Genomic DNA, 15781 nt, shown 5'->3' with positions numbered 1-15781 from the left:
GGATGTGCGTTGCAGTAACGAGTTTCATACAAAGAATTTAGGAGCGCGTGATTTCATATAAAAATTCCCGCGGGCAGACGCGTTGTCAGTGTGAAGTGCCGCGCGTGTTTTCTATAAAAACTGAGGTACTTGCATACAATGATTAAATCTGTCGCCCGCGTACCGCGGCGGAGCGCGGCGCAGAGTGATAACCGTCTTACGGTTCCTTTCCGGGTTGATAGTGTGTTACGTCTTTTAATATAAACTCATGGTAAAGTTACTGATATAAAGGTCGTTGAACCGGAGTGCAAGCATGCAAGTGTGGTGCGTGAGTGCGTGTTTAACTGCAGCAAGAGGCAGGGTTGGGGTCGCGGCCCGAGCGCTTGGTGATGTTGAGACGAGTGAACTCTTCAGCCACAGTCGGGTGGATGCCTACAGTGTTCATCAGCAACTCCATCGTCAGACCGCATCTGGAAATTTCCATGGTGGGTTTTAGTTTTAAGAGCATACAAAAGTTTAAAAATATTAACGTCTAGCTACTATAGTCTGGTCCGTGAGCACGTAGAATTTTGTCCAATGACCCCTAGCTACCCATCCTTATCGTTCGCGCGTAATTATGTTGCTGTCGCGCTCGCACATTCACTGCGGGCGCCCGTCGCACAGTCGCGACAGCAATATAATTACGCGCGAGCGATAAGGATGGGTAGCTTGGGGTCATTGGACAAAATTCTACGTGCTCACATACCAGACTATAGCTACTACTAACTACGAGTGCTAACTACGTTGGTTTTTTAATTTGGAAAAAAAAAAGAAACCAAAATACTTGTCTCTTGATCAGCACTTGTCTGTAGTTCAGTGAGGCGACCTAGTGTTTAAAATTGCCTCAAAATTATAGCATAAATAACTGCCAAAAACTTAGTAAAAAGTGTGCCAAAAACTGTGTAACAGAACGAAAGATTGTGATGGTGCCACGATAAAAGCAATATCCTCATTGTAATTCGTAAATGAGAATAAAAAACGTTGTTAAAGGTGTAGCTAGAACAACATGACGTGTAATAAAACATAAAAAAAAACAAATGAGCAGTGGCGTAACTATTACATAGTGGCAGGGCTGGCAATGACATGGGCCCCCGAGCTTAGGGGGCCTTGGGCCCAAGAACAAAACATTTTTTTTACAAAATTTGTTTTAATGATCTCAATGAATTTTCACCACGGGCCTGGGATGGTATAGTTACGCCACTGCAAATGAGCAAATATGTAGTTATTCAAATGAAATAAATCAAAGATGAAAGCCGAACATAACACAAAAAACGCAAACCAATTTTATAAAACTGCAATAAAAACTCGAATGGTGTAGAATTTAATTTGCGATTACCTATAAATGGCTAAGCAGATACATAATTTTAGGTCTCATTATTTGTATTTGTATTGCTGTTGGTTTTCCTAATAAAATAAATAAATTAAATCTAAAGCTCATAAGTGACTCACTTCACAGCGGCCGCGAAGCCCTGGATGACTTCTCCAGCGACCGGGCCCACGAAGTGGAGGCCTAATACCCGCTGCGGCGCCTCGCGCAGCGCCACGGCCTTGATGTAGCAGTTCTTGATGTTGCGCTGTGGGATGAAGAACTCCGTCGGCTTGTAGAACGCGTGGTACACCTCCACGTTGTCCTGCCCGAACCTGGAGTGAAATTGCCGAATTAAATAATGTCGAAGTCAAAATTTCTTTCTTTGCATAGACTATTACAGGGTTTCCCAATTTTTTTTTGCCAAGGAACACTAATTGATTATACTTTTCCTAGCGGAACCCCCGTACTACTCCGCCCGCACGCCCTGCCTCTCCCTTGTGCGTAAACAAGTCGGTGCGAGCGAACAACGTCGGTCACGAAACGTGGGATAATATTTTTTACGGAACCCTTGCGGCCTTTCCACGGAACCCCAGGGTTCCGCGGACCACCATTCGGGAACCGCTGGACTATTATATTGTAGTGCTTACAAATCTTCAAATATTTTGCTCTTAAGGAGCCTCTACATGTCTCATAATCTTTTTACCCTACCAGCGCTTCGAGACCAACATTTGGCAAGTGCTGAGAAGAAGCGCCGCAACAAACTCAGTCACCACTGTCCGCCGGTTAATGTTGTACAGTCAGCGTCAAATAGTTTATTTACACCTAAAGTAGCCAAAAATTGAGAATGTTACTAGGTATGCAAAATCACTTGAAACCTATGTTACAGTTAAGCTTTTACATTTACAAATACATTAGTTTTTATTTCATTCAAAAATACCCAGTAGTTATGATTTTATAGGCATTCAAAGTTCGCTTAAATATTGAGTCCCGCCGACGGTCACGTGACCCCGTGTGACGTACATTCACAGCGTCCGCTCACTAGAAAACGGATATAAACATACTTAAATATTTTTTTTTTGTAAATACAAACTTATTATACATATTAACACCCAGACCCATCACAGAAATTAAAATTGAACCAAACCCAAACTTGATGCGATTGTGTCGTTTTATTGCGAATTACCTTCTAGCTCCATCATTAGACCCCGATTACTATATAGAATTAAAATACTCATCAATACAAAACGAACGAGCCCAAACTCGATGCATTTAAGTCGTTTTATTATAGAGTTCCTATGGCTACCTTCCAGCTCCATCATCAGATCAGCTCAATGTCATCATAATATTGCATGGTCATCCAAATCACATGTGTTTGCGAAATTTCAGCTTAATCGGTTGCCTGGAAGTGGGTCTTAATTCAGTTTGCAAGATTCCACCCATACAAATATGAGCCAGTCGTTGTAATATGACGTCACGCGAATAAAATGGCGGGCCGGCCGCCGCCCGCACTTTTAAAATTCAATATCTTGGAAACTAATTGACGTATCGAAATAATTCTTTCACGTGTATTTTTTATTTTTAACAGAGAATACAGAAAGCTAAAAAACAAAATTAGTGAACATTCTTCATTCGCAACACGTTTTTGTTGAAATTTGATTGTGTTGTCAACTTCTTGACCACTTTGGGTGTCACGATCTATTTGATGCTGGCTGTACACAAAGAGGTCCGTTAAAAATATACAGCGACATCTAGTTTCAAACTAACTAAAACTTGCATTAAGGATACAGACCAGATAGCGGAAGTAAGCTTGGTGAAAGTTTGGCATTTTGGGAAATTGGAGTCTCTACCATAAATGCACGAGAGAAGGTGGTTACATAAAAATCTATATTGGATTATAGTGGAATACTTTTCTGCAAAATCATAAAATAGCACACTTTTTTCTAAAAACTAGTGTATTACCATTCTTGCCAACCATTTAACATTTTTATCTCGTAAACACAACAAAATTATCATTGACAGCATAAAATAGTGCTGTTTTTTGAAATAACTCGATTCAACTCATAAATAGACAGCCTGATAGATTGAATTTCATCATTTGACGTCATCCCGATCAATTCCAGGGATACATTTGAGATTATAATGGTGTTTTCGTCGTACCCCACTCGGTCATGACTTGCAAATTAGCTGCAAGCTACGAATATATTTTCAGACGTGCGTCACTACTCCGCACTATTTATCAGCTGAAATCGGCTTCGTGGCCTATATTACTGCGGGTTACAACATAATATTGAGTGAGGTCCTGTTGTTATGAGTATCATGATGTGATTATAAATACTTACATTTTTCTACGTAAGCAAATAGCGACAGATTGAGTAATAAACTCATTATTTATTGCCGTGCTTCACGGCTTCGACGTACCTGAACATCATTCATAACTTCGACAGCTGGGCGCTTTTAATGTTAGGCAGATTAGTTCAGAAGGAAGAAAGAAAGGAAGGAACTTCCACGCTGCGCCTAAAGCGCAGCCGGTTCTAAAAACCTGCTATCCTTCGCTTGTATGGAGCGGCGTAAAGTGCACATACCTCTCGGTGGCGGCCTCCTCGCTGAGCCCCACGCAGCCATACTCCAGGGGCGTGAAGACAGTGGTGGCCACGTTGTCATAGTTCATCTGCTGGGACGATCCGGTGAAGATACGGCGAGCTAGCAAGCGGCCGGCTTGGATGGCTACGGGCGTGAGCTCAGACTAAGGCTACATGTATACACGCGTATGTGGAGCGGCGTAAAGTGGACATACCTCTCGGTGGCGGCCTCCTCGCTGAGCCCCACACAGCCATACTCCAGGGGCGTGAAGACAGTAGTGGCCACGTTGTCATAGTCCATCTGCTGCGTCGCTCCGGTGAAGATACGGCGCGCTAGCAAGCGGCCGGCGTGGATGGCCACGGGCGTGAGTTCAGGCCGCGATTCCAACACGTCACCCACTGCGAAGATGTGTGGAACGTTCGTTTGTTCCGTCGGCGCTACGATCTTGCCATTCTCGGATAGCGACTGGAAGCAACAAATAAAAAAAAAAAAATAAAAAAAAAAAAAAAACGTTTATTTGAACCAAAAGTTACATTATGCATGTATTACTATGCAAAAGTTACAAAAAGTGGCATGATAATCGGGGGTCCCATGACTACTAAACTAGGTTACAACCTGTATCTTAGTAGCCAGTGATTCCTCAACTAAGATTTAAATACAATGACTTGGTCCGATTGGTTAGTCTTTTAAAACAAAACCAAAACTTTTAAAACAAAAGAAATTATTGGTAGATGCTGGTTGCTGAGACTTTTTCCGTCTGCTCCGTCTTGCCGTCTTCGAATTCACGCCTATCGAGGTTTAGAGTAGGCGCACACCGTTGATTTTTCGTCGGCCGATAGTTTAGTCGGGCTGCACAGTCTTTTATTTTGCCTTAGAAGCGGACATCCCTGTTTTATTAATTCAATCGTTAGATATTACTATTATGTATACAATTGATGAAGGAACTAGTAGTTGTATTTGTTTAGTTTCGAAGAAATATTCGATTTTGTGATTTTATAAAAAAAACTGTTTTAGAAGCATATTTTCTAAAAAAATTACATTAAGTCAGAATTTTGTAAATAAATTTACCTTTCACTATAACGTCTACCTTTATGTAAAAATAAATGGTTATTGCTGCAGTAATTTAGGAATTATTTAATAATTTATGATTTTCAGAAAACATTTTTTTCTCTGTTGTCCTAGAAAAATGGCAGCTAGACTTACTTTATATTGATGCATGATATAATTATCTATAATACCTGAAAATATTACTTGCCTATCCCGTGGAAGTTCGAAGATATTTTAATTTCTATGAGTTTAGAAGATTTATATGTAAATAGGGTTGTCATCTAAATATTTTTTAGTTTTTTAAATGCCGTCCGTAACAATACGGTTTTAATGCCTTTGTTAGATAACTATTGAAATTCATTGCTTTTACCATTATTAATTTGTCTGGTCGAGTTTGATAATTATAGAGTTGGCCCTGTGGCGGCTTATTGGAAATCCTATCGTTTTCGAAACATCGATATATATGTTGCAGTCAAAACTCATAATCGATCAAAACCACTTTTGACTGCAAATTTCAGTTAATAGTGGTTTTGACCGATGGCCTTAGTCAATATTACTTTTGACAAATTTTTCTAGTCGTATCATCGAACTTCCACGGGATAGGCAAGTAATATTTTCAGGTATTATAGATAATTATATCATGCATCAATATAAAGTAAGTCTAGCTGCCATTTTTCTAGGACAACAGAGAAAAAAATGTTTTCTGAAAATCATAAATTATTAAATAATTCCTAAATTACTGCAGCAATAACCATTTATTTTTACATAAAGGTAGACGTTATAGTGATAGGTAAATTTATTTACAAAATTCTGACTTAATGTAATTTTTTTAGAAAATATGCTTCTAAAACAGTTTTTTTTATAAAATCACAAAATCGAATATTTCTTCGAAACTAAACAAATACAACTACTAGTTCCTTCATCAATTGTATACATAATAGTAATATCTAACGATTGAATTAATAAAACAGGGATGTCCGCTTCTAAGCCAAAATAAAACACTGTGGGCTGTTGATCAGTATGGGCATGTATGGGAGTGCGCACACTACGCCGATTCGATTTGGTCGATTCTTCATACGATTTGAAATCGGGCACAACTATCGGCCAACTAAAAATCAACGGTGTGCGCCTACTCTTATGATACTGAAATCGTCATTTCTTTCTTAGATAATACCAAGTCTGTACATGTTCCACGTCATCTAAATATGGGATATGCATCAATAATACTCATTTCAACTTTGAATATAACAAGTAACTTGAACTTGTATTATTATTATTTAAAGAACTGGTCCTGATGAAATATTTTGATTTGATATGGAACAGACTGATCAGTTTAAAGTGATTCTGTCCACATTATCAATTGCGATAAAATTAGCATTATTTTAGTGATACCGATATCAGTCAAAAGTAATTACAACTCACATTAACACCAGCAGCTTCCAAGTTCAGCGCCTTAGTGAGCATGTACCGGCCGGTTGCAATCAGCACTGTGTCGAACACGTCTTCGAATCTGAAATTAAATTTTAAAATAAAATATTATTTCACAGAATTGTCTACTGAAATTCAATTAAACTCTACAATGATAAGATCTACGAGGAAGAAGGTAACAAGGAAGGCAAAAACAACAATGGAATAATTTAAACCGCAAAATTCCCAACTGTGACAAAATGAAGCACGACAATGGAACACCTACACATTGATATTGCACCAAATATGCACGCGAGTCAATAGTAGATTAACTTTTTCCTATGACAAACTGGATATCACAGGCTGGGTTTTATTTGGGGTTAAGCTGTAGATCCTGGCTACAAAGAAGTTACAACGGTAGAAACGAGAAGTAAGAACAGTAGAGGTAGAATCGTCTGAGCTTACTGCACGTTGGTCTCGGTATTGAGCCAGCGCGCATCGGTTATGGAAACTCACACCGATGATCGAGCTCTTGCATCTCTTTGGCGACCATGCGTGCCATCTGGTGGTCGAAACTACCAGCAGCAGTGGCGTAACAACGTAACATGGTGGCAGGGCTGGCAAATGCCCAGGAAACCGGGTACCGATTCGAAGATGATAGTTGATGTCAGGAGTCAGATCCCCTTCAATGAATTTGCCACGGGCTTCGGATGGTATAGTCACGCCACTGACCGACCAGCAGTGTTACCGAGTAATGACTTACTGTTCGTTGGTCTCGGTGTTGAGCCAGCGCGCTTTGAGCTGGCCGCTCTCCAGTTTCTCCACGGACTGCGGTACGCATCGGTGCTGGAACTTGACGCCGTGCTCCTCCATCTCGTTGGTGACCATGCGCGCCATCTACTAGTCGAACCCATCAGCAGCGTCGCCGGGTAATGGACTTACTGTTCGTTGGTCTCGGTGTTGAGCCAGCGCGCCTTGAGCTGGCCGCTCTCCAGTTTCTCCACGGACTGCGGTACGCATCGGTGCTGGAACTTGACGCCGTGCTCCTCCATCTCATTGGCGACTAAGCGCGCCACCTACTGGTCGAACCCATCAGCAGCGTCACCGGGTAACTTACTGTTCGTTGGTCTCGGTGTTGAGCCAGCGCGCCTTGAGCTGGCCGCTCTCGAGTTTCTCTACGGACTGCGGCACGCATCGGTGCTGGAACTTGACGCCGCGCTCCTCCATCTCGTTGGTGACCATGCGCTATCTGCCGGTCGAACCTAACAGCAGCGTCACCGGGTAACTTACTGTTCGTTGGTCTCAGTGTTGGTTGAGCCAGCGCGCCTTGAGCTGGCCGCTCTCGAGCTTCTCCACGGACTGCGGCACGCATCGGTGCTGGAACTTGACGCCGCGCTCCTCCATCTCGTTGGTGACCATGCGCTATCTGCCGGTCGAACCTAACAGCAGCGTCACCAGGTAACTTACTGTTCGTTGGTCTCGGTGTTGAGCCAGCGCGCCTTGAGCTGGCCGCTCTCCAGCTTCTCCACGGACTGCGGCACGCATCGGTGCTGGAACTTGACGCCGCGCTCCTCCATCTCATTGGCGACTAAGCGCGCCACCTACTGGTCGAATCTAACAGCAGCATCGCCGGGTAATGGACTTACTGATCGTTGGTCTCAGTGTTGAGCCAGCGCGCCTTGAGCTGGCCGCTCTCCAGCTTCTCAACGGACTGCGGCACGCATCGGTGCTGGAACTTGACGCCGCGCTCCTCCATCTCGTTGGTGACCATGCGTGCCATCTGTTGGTCGAACCCGCGTAACGGCACCGAGCGGACCAGCACCGTCGCCGGATAGCCTAGAGAGTTTAGGAAGCCGGCGCATTCTAGACCGATATCTGGAGACACTTGCTAAGGACATTATTGAACGCTAAGATCAGGCCGAAGGTTTTATATTTGAATTAAAATCGTTCAAACGCACAATGATATCACAAAATCCAATTGAAGCTGGAGTACTACTAAACAAATTAATCGTTTAATGAACCATAAATGTTTACTATGTATGTTTTATACGTATTATACGATAATAACATAAGTATTAATTACCACATATTGCTCTTGACTATCGTACAAATATGTATAGTAATGAAAAATAGATTATTGCTCGTTGTTGCATAACAATAACACTCGAGCTAAAATTAGCGTGGAGGATTGGAGTCCGTCTCTAATGAGGTGTACAAAAACACGAAATTTTGCCATTACTGACTTTACTGATAAGTAAACTATTCGTGGTTCTATTTCGGTTTTAGTGTGGCTTCTCGACTGACGGTGAATTCGTTATTATTTTTTGCTTTTAACAGTCTATCGCTCCCATAAAATAAATAATACAGTAATGTATTGAAAAAAGGATACATCCAGCGCCTACAACGAGCGTCTTCCCCGGCGGATGGCTGAGACTGAAGATGTCGTCGCTGCTGATACAGTATTCCGTCGCCCCCGGGATATCAGGGTAGTGGGGCCGGCCGCCCACCGCTATGACGATATTCCTGGCCGTCAGTTCCTTCTTGGAACCATTCTTCAGAGTAGCTATGATCGTGTGCGGGTCCTTGAACTCTCCCAGGCCATTGATGTACTCGATCTTCTTATCCCTGAGGTCGACCCTGGTCACCCAGTTGACGGATTTGATGTGGTTCTGGACGGACTCTGTGAGCGCCGACCAGTCTATTTTGACAGCGTTCAGCTGTGGCACTTGCCAGCCGTATGCCACCGCTTCCTGGAAACGGTTTACGCGGATGCTTGTAAATTGCATACGTAGAATGCACATAACAGAAATAAAACTCGTTTTGATAAAATGTTTTCATTATTGAGTAAATATTAAGTTGGCTTCTTCTCTGGCTTGGATTATTCTTGATAATGAGCTGAGCATCTTTTTGACGATCAAAGGGATATTAAAGAACTCTTCAAATTCTTATGTAGCTTATTTCTTTGAATGCTGTATTTTCCTGTAAAGGCATATCTTTTAGATTCTACCTTTCTAATAATGTAACGATGCATGTGAAATGATATGTTGTTGGTAAATCTTTAACAATAAATAAATGCGCATTTCGGAACTGTCGTTAAAACTCCCTCCCTATACGGAAAATAGAATAATAAATAATATCTATTTGTAGCCTAGTAGTCAAGTAACATCTCATTAGTGGAAGGAAAACGGAAATCAATACCGTAACATTTTCATTAGCAAAGATACTATTACGAGTATAACAGCTATTAATAAGCGACTAACGCAGTTCACTCTCATTTAATATGCCTGTGACATTTTAGATTACATCTAAATAAGATTTAATTACACACAGATATTACTACTAGTACTGACGATAACAACATAATAAGTCACAATGAGTAAACTGCAGTTTAATAAACAGTTCTCGGTCAGTAACATTTTGTACTCTTTATTATTAAATGGGTTACATAAATGTGTTAATTTATTGAACAATCCCATATCTGACACACTTAAAGCAATTTAAAAAGTAGGTATATTTATGTAATTTGCCGAAATTATGTTAGTCGCAGTTTAGGTGCGTACCTAAATATAACAACTCCGTCACATAGGTACCTACTAATAGGGCAGTTCAGCTATTAGCTTACGATGACAAGCAATTTTAATTTACACATAGCTATTAGTCATTCGATAAGTTATGGATGGGTAACGACAATGGGAAATACTGTCCAGTATGTTATAACGTTTATCTTTTAATATGACATGATTGTGTTTTCTGGCCGCTACCAACCGTGCGATGTGGAAGTCATTGGGGATGTTCAGCAGTGGACGTCCTATGTCTGAAATGATGATGATGATTGTGTTTTGCACTTACACGCCATGCCACCTACATGGTAAAATGAGAATTCTTCTACTTCTGATTCTAAATATTCTAAAGCTCACGCCGCGGCGCCGCTAAGCCGCACTCTATCTACGAGTACACTTTTGACATCAAGTCTTTGTATTCATTAGAAAATTACACGTTAGATCTGGTAAAGGTGCCTGCATGCGGGCGGCGCAGGACCAGTCGTTATGGAAATCCTTGGGGGAGGCCTTTGTCCAGCAGTGGACGTCATTTGGCTGAAACGAACAAACATGTTAGATTCTTTTTGTTCTGTTCCTTCATGCTTATTAACCCTTCATTTGGCAAGACACAAATTGTTTGATTTTTTCAATAAAATCTATTTAGACCTAATTGTTACTATCAAATAAAGTTAAGAAAAATAATAAAAAAAATATTTGGTTGGTATTTTCGCGAAAAACGATTGTTGCTTATTTACCACATTGCCAAATAGGGGTACTTAAATATAACATTGAGATATATTATAGAATTAATTTTTTTATATGAAAATCATAAAAAAAATCAATCGTATTTCACATTATATGCATTAAACTATTTTTTGGCCATTTTCGCAAAGTCGACAACGACCTTTTTCTCCAACATTTGATAGATGACGCATTTCATCATACTTCACGATCAATATGCCGAGCCAAGGTTGGCTTTTTATTTTCTCTTTAGCTTCTGAAACTGGTATGTTACCGTTATCTGCTATAGTTGTTGACTTCAACGCAAGAAAAATGTGTTTATCATTTAAATCAGTTCAGCGGTATAAGCTTGAAGACAGACAACACAGAGACAGACAGCAAATTCTTCCTCTCTCCTAAAATGATGTGCCCGACAACCCTGTATGGACCCCCATAATTGTATCAAAAGTAATTGTATACCATCTCTATAACATTATTCATGTAATACATGATTGATTTATTGGGTATTGACACTTTTTTGTATTAACAAAAAGATAAACCTATTTTGTTAGATGTTTGGCACTGATGCTTCTAGGCAACATCGAGGTTCGGAAGCATGTCATATATTAGAAAACACAGTTTCTACGCCAAATATTGCTTTATATGATTAGTTTGAATTATTATGAATAAAATTTAGACAAAACAAAAACAATTAGAGATGATAAAATAGTATAAAATCATAAAACTTCCGTCTTTGTTATTCTCATTGCGCGTCATCTTGGCGTCTGACAGAAATATTAATATGAAATCACTCAAAACTCAGTCGACGACCGATTTGCTAGTGTTTTGCTGAACTAAGCTTCGTAACAAAATCGAATGATTTGCACAAAACTTATTATTTGGTGCTGTAGAAATATTCAAAGTGGTTGTTGCTTAAAAGCATCACTGCCAAATGAAGCTTATAAGAAAACGATTACACTACAAGAAGCTACGTTTGATTGATACCTAATTTAATGCTAAAATTTATCTCTACACACAATGTTTATCAATAGTTAAATAAATACCAGACAACTGGCATGAAATTGAAATTAGAGGGTTATTGATGTTTGTCTTATCTACATGATTCATATCTTTTCAATCGGTCGTAGTTATTACTTCAGTATTATGCATTGCCAAGGTTTTGCTCGATTAGTTTGATAAATCATTCAGGTAACCACTTTACGTTTGTAGTACAAAGGTCGTAAGATACATTAAACATAATTATAAAGCGTAAATCCTATTATTTACGATTACTTAATTTAAAGTAAAGAATCACGAGTGTGGGATGTATGACCATGTAGGCACACAGACAATACACCACAACTCATAAAGATTTATATACAGAGTAGTAGCAGTACGAACTTCATCTGTCTCAGTTACCACTCTAATGCTGTGGTGCATTAATCCTTTTTCATTTAATACAAGATGTGGAAATACCGTTACTAAACGTAATTAACTAACAATTTAATTCATATTAATCTGTATATCAAAAATTCTAACGAGATGTTAGTAACATAACCAAATTATTCCATAACATAATTTTTGAAATATCCGTTAAAAAGAATATCATATCATATCATAATATCTTTATTGAATCAGCGGGGCTTTTACGGTTTCCGTATTTTCAGAGAAAGACGGATGAATCTGAGAATACGGCAACAGAAAGGGTAACGAAGAGGCCCTGGGAATACGAATCACATGTGGATTGGTAACTATAAGTGAAAATGAAAAAACTAGCTTCGGTTTGGTCATTTCTGAAAGAGCACAAAGTGACCGTACCGTACCTATATCACCTCATCACAGATATAAATAAAACCTTACCTATAACTAAAAACAAGCAATTAAGTATAATTTATCGATCCTCAACAGTCGTCACCGTTGCTGCACGCCCGAACGACCTTGTTTGAGCAAATTTGAGGTCGTAACGTAAGTTAGTCGTAGTATCGCTACCTGTGACTAGTTTTGCAAAACGATTTAAAAATCATACTAAAATTATAAATACGAAAGTAACTCTGTCTGTCTCGCTTTCACGCCTAAACCACTGAACCGATTTTGATGAGGATGAGCGCGACAAAATTTTTCTGTGACAGACAAAATTCCACGCGGGCGAAGCCGCGGGCGGAAAGCTAGTTGTTAAATAAATAAAATAAAACTTCCTTTTATGAGGATGAGCGCGACAAAATTTTCCGTGACAGACAAAATTCCATGCGGGCGAAGCCGCGGGTGGAAAGCTAGTTGTTAAATAAATAAAATAAAACCTTCCATTCTATCTCTTAGTCCCTCTTTCACTTATTCTGATAATGTTAAACTTGCTTCAAGCAGTAGAATCTTAATAATATTCGCGAAAAATTTTCCGAATACCATTTCATACGAGTACGATTTCTTATGCGAATTTGAAATTAAATGGTTCAAAACTACATTCTCTGGGATACTGGCAAATAGAGAAGTGGTTAAAGGCAAATAGTATTATGTGAAATCGAATCTCAAGATCATCGCGCAATTTGGGGATTAACACTTTTTTCGTTGATCTAAGGCTAAAAACTCACGGCGCGATTTTCACCCATGCCCGCGGCGGTTGTGGAATTGCGGTTTTATTTAAAATCTCACGGGAGCGGTTATTTGCGCGGTTATTCTAAGAAGTCACTGGTACAAAATGGTCGCCCGCCGATCGGGTGGTTTTCGTGCGGGCGAAAACCGCCGAGCGGGACCCGCATACAACCGCGCCCGCTGCGGGCCCGCAACCGCCGCGGGCGCGGGTGATAATCGCGCCAACAGTTCTTAGCCTTAGCATAAAATAAACCTCCAGTCTAATAAAACAAAAGCAAAACTGCTTTAAAGTTACATTGATGATAGTCCAATCAACGAGGAGATTCGTTGTATGGAGACATCCGAATAATTCGTCCGTCAATGAAACTTGGCACATGGTGAAAGTAGGTAATATAGATCAGAGATATGCAAAAATCCAACAAAATTTTTTTTGGGAAGTTATGTTTTTTGACCTAAACATGAAAATCGTTAATAACTCTCTGTGTAAAAATTCTCAGCCTGAAATTCTTTCTGTATACGTACCTATGTACTACTTAGAATATGTATGTAAAAGAATCCAACACTTTTTCGATTTCAGAGATACCTGAAATTTAACTTTTAACATTTTGCACTATAACTTCTACTGAAAAATTGCTCTGCCTATTTTTATTTTTTAATACGCTTTTATATNTCCCTTTTGTACCCTTTGCACCACCGGCCTGCACCACTGGTGGTGCAAAGGGTATTTTTTAATCCCTTTTGCACCACCAATAGTGCCGCCCTACTATTAACTGTAAAACGATTATCTATAATCATATAATATTAATATTATAAAGAGGAAAGATTTGATTGTTTGTTTGTACTGAATAGGCTCCGAAACTACTGGACAGATTTGACAACATAACATAAAAATTAATAACAACCATTCATACCTACATACAACGAATAATTCCTAAAGTACCAGGGCAACATAATCATAAAGGAGCTATATCAAATTCTTCTTGGTTGATCCGAGAATAAACATGTATCATAAAATAGCTCCTTTATGGTTATGTTGCCCTGGTACTTCACACACACAAATTAAAACTTTTAGGTAGGTTTTGATTTATTTATAACAATTAAATTATTTTACAGTCCACTATTAGTTTTACAGTCGATGGTAGCACAGCACTATTTGCTGGTGGTGCAAGAGGGATTAAAAAATACCCTTTGCACCACCAGTGGTGCAGGCCGGTGGTGCAAAGGGTACAAAAGGAAAATTTGCGAGGACTGATTGGCGGGTACCCAAAAATAGTTTTGTGGGTCGAGTGATCGACAAAAACTATTGCTGCTATTTCGACTCTAGAAAATTTTCCAAATTTTCGTGTCTTCTAGCTCTCTGTGATTTCTATTTGTCATAAAGACTTTTATTTTCTATCACAATCCTAGTACAACAAGAAAGGAAATCATAAAAATAGTCATATAAATCCACATAGCTCTTCGTAGCTCATAACCTTCAAACTTCGACTTGATATTCAAGTTTCTGATTTTATACATTATTGATTGCTGGAGTTTTGTCTACGGTATAGTGTTTTTAACTGATATATCCTCGACTTAAGGATTAAGGATCCAGGTGGAATTACGAGTAGACCCGAAATATTTTTTCCTTTGTGTAGCCAGTGCAAAATATGTCCTATTATTAATATTAAATGGATCAACGATCTGGTGAAGGTCAAGGGAAGAACCTGGATGCGGGCAGCGCAGGATCGGTCGTTATGGAAATCCTTGGGGGAGGCCTTTGTCCAGCAGTGGACGTCATTTGGCTGAAACTAACGAACGATGTCCTATTACTGTCACACAATATATCATAATATTTTTTCTTAATATTGGCTGTTACCTGTTTTGTACGTCTTAAATAAATAAATCCTTACCCCGCCATCACCGAGGCCCCACCTCACCCCAGTGCCGCCGCGGCCGTTAGCTGAACGATCACCGCCATTTATCCTGCTCAACACCAATTGTCTTCCAGACTGAACACTGAACAGTAATATGTGACGAGAGGCGAAATTGGTGAAATTTGTCAGCAGTTACAGCCAAATGCTTTGGGGTTTGCTGTCAAAGATATTAGAACAAACATTGTAGAGTACACACTGTGTATTCCAATAACGTCTTTGTGCTAACTACGAGTAATATACGTAGTAATTGAATCAACCGATCTATGTAGAAATCATTGGGGGAGGCCTATGTTCAGCAGTGAACGTCCTGTGGCTGAAACGATGATGAGAAAGATGAATGTACTCAATCAATCCTAGATTTATAATTCTAACTGCATGCGGTTTTGGCAGAGCAGAACAAAAGTGGAGGTCTATGTTCAGCGGTGGACGTCCTACTATTGCTGAGATGATGATAATAATGATGATGAACAAAACCACTTCCACTCTTTCCGTGGATGTCGTAAAAGTGACTAAGGAACAAATAAGCGAACATCAGACCTCCCCGATTCGTCTGCATAGCGTGGGGTACACTCCTAAGAGACAAAAATGCCCCATTTGCCTTTGGTAAATTAAATAAATAATCTTTGGACAATTTCACACAGCGCCAGCTAGCCCCAAAGTAA

The 15781-nt window shown here is 39.8% G+C and overlaps 1 protein-coding gene across 1 annotated transcript; it reads right to left on the bottom strand.

The window, feature by feature from the left end:
• Window positions 1–230: 230 nt before the first annotated feature.
• Window positions 231–9162, bottom strand: Trxr1 (Thioredoxin reductase 1). Its single transcript, XM_028304059.1, has 6 exons — window positions 8751–9162; window positions 8008–8236; window positions 6377–6464; window positions 4122–4372; window positions 1468–1659; window positions 231–449 (listed from the first exon to the last, which is right to left on the bottom strand). Exons 1-6 carry the CDS (start codon window positions 9160–9162, stop codon window positions 320–322), a joined length of 1302 nt encoding a protein of 433 aa, XP_028159860.1. The 3' UTR covers window positions 231–319.
• Window positions 9163–15781: the final 6619 nt, after the last annotated feature.

The sequence above is a fragment of the Ostrinia furnacalis genome, unplaced genomic scaffold (assembly GCF_004193835.3).
Source record: "Ostrinia furnacalis isolate ACB-3 unplaced genomic scaffold, ASM419383v2 OfSCF1367, whole genome shotgun sequence".
NCBI classification, from domain to species: Eukaryota; Metazoa; Arthropoda; class Insecta; order Lepidoptera; family Crambidae; genus Ostrinia; species Ostrinia furnacalis.
Note: the sequence above shows the minus strand (reverse complement) of the source record. Positions and strands in the feature narration are given on the sequence as shown.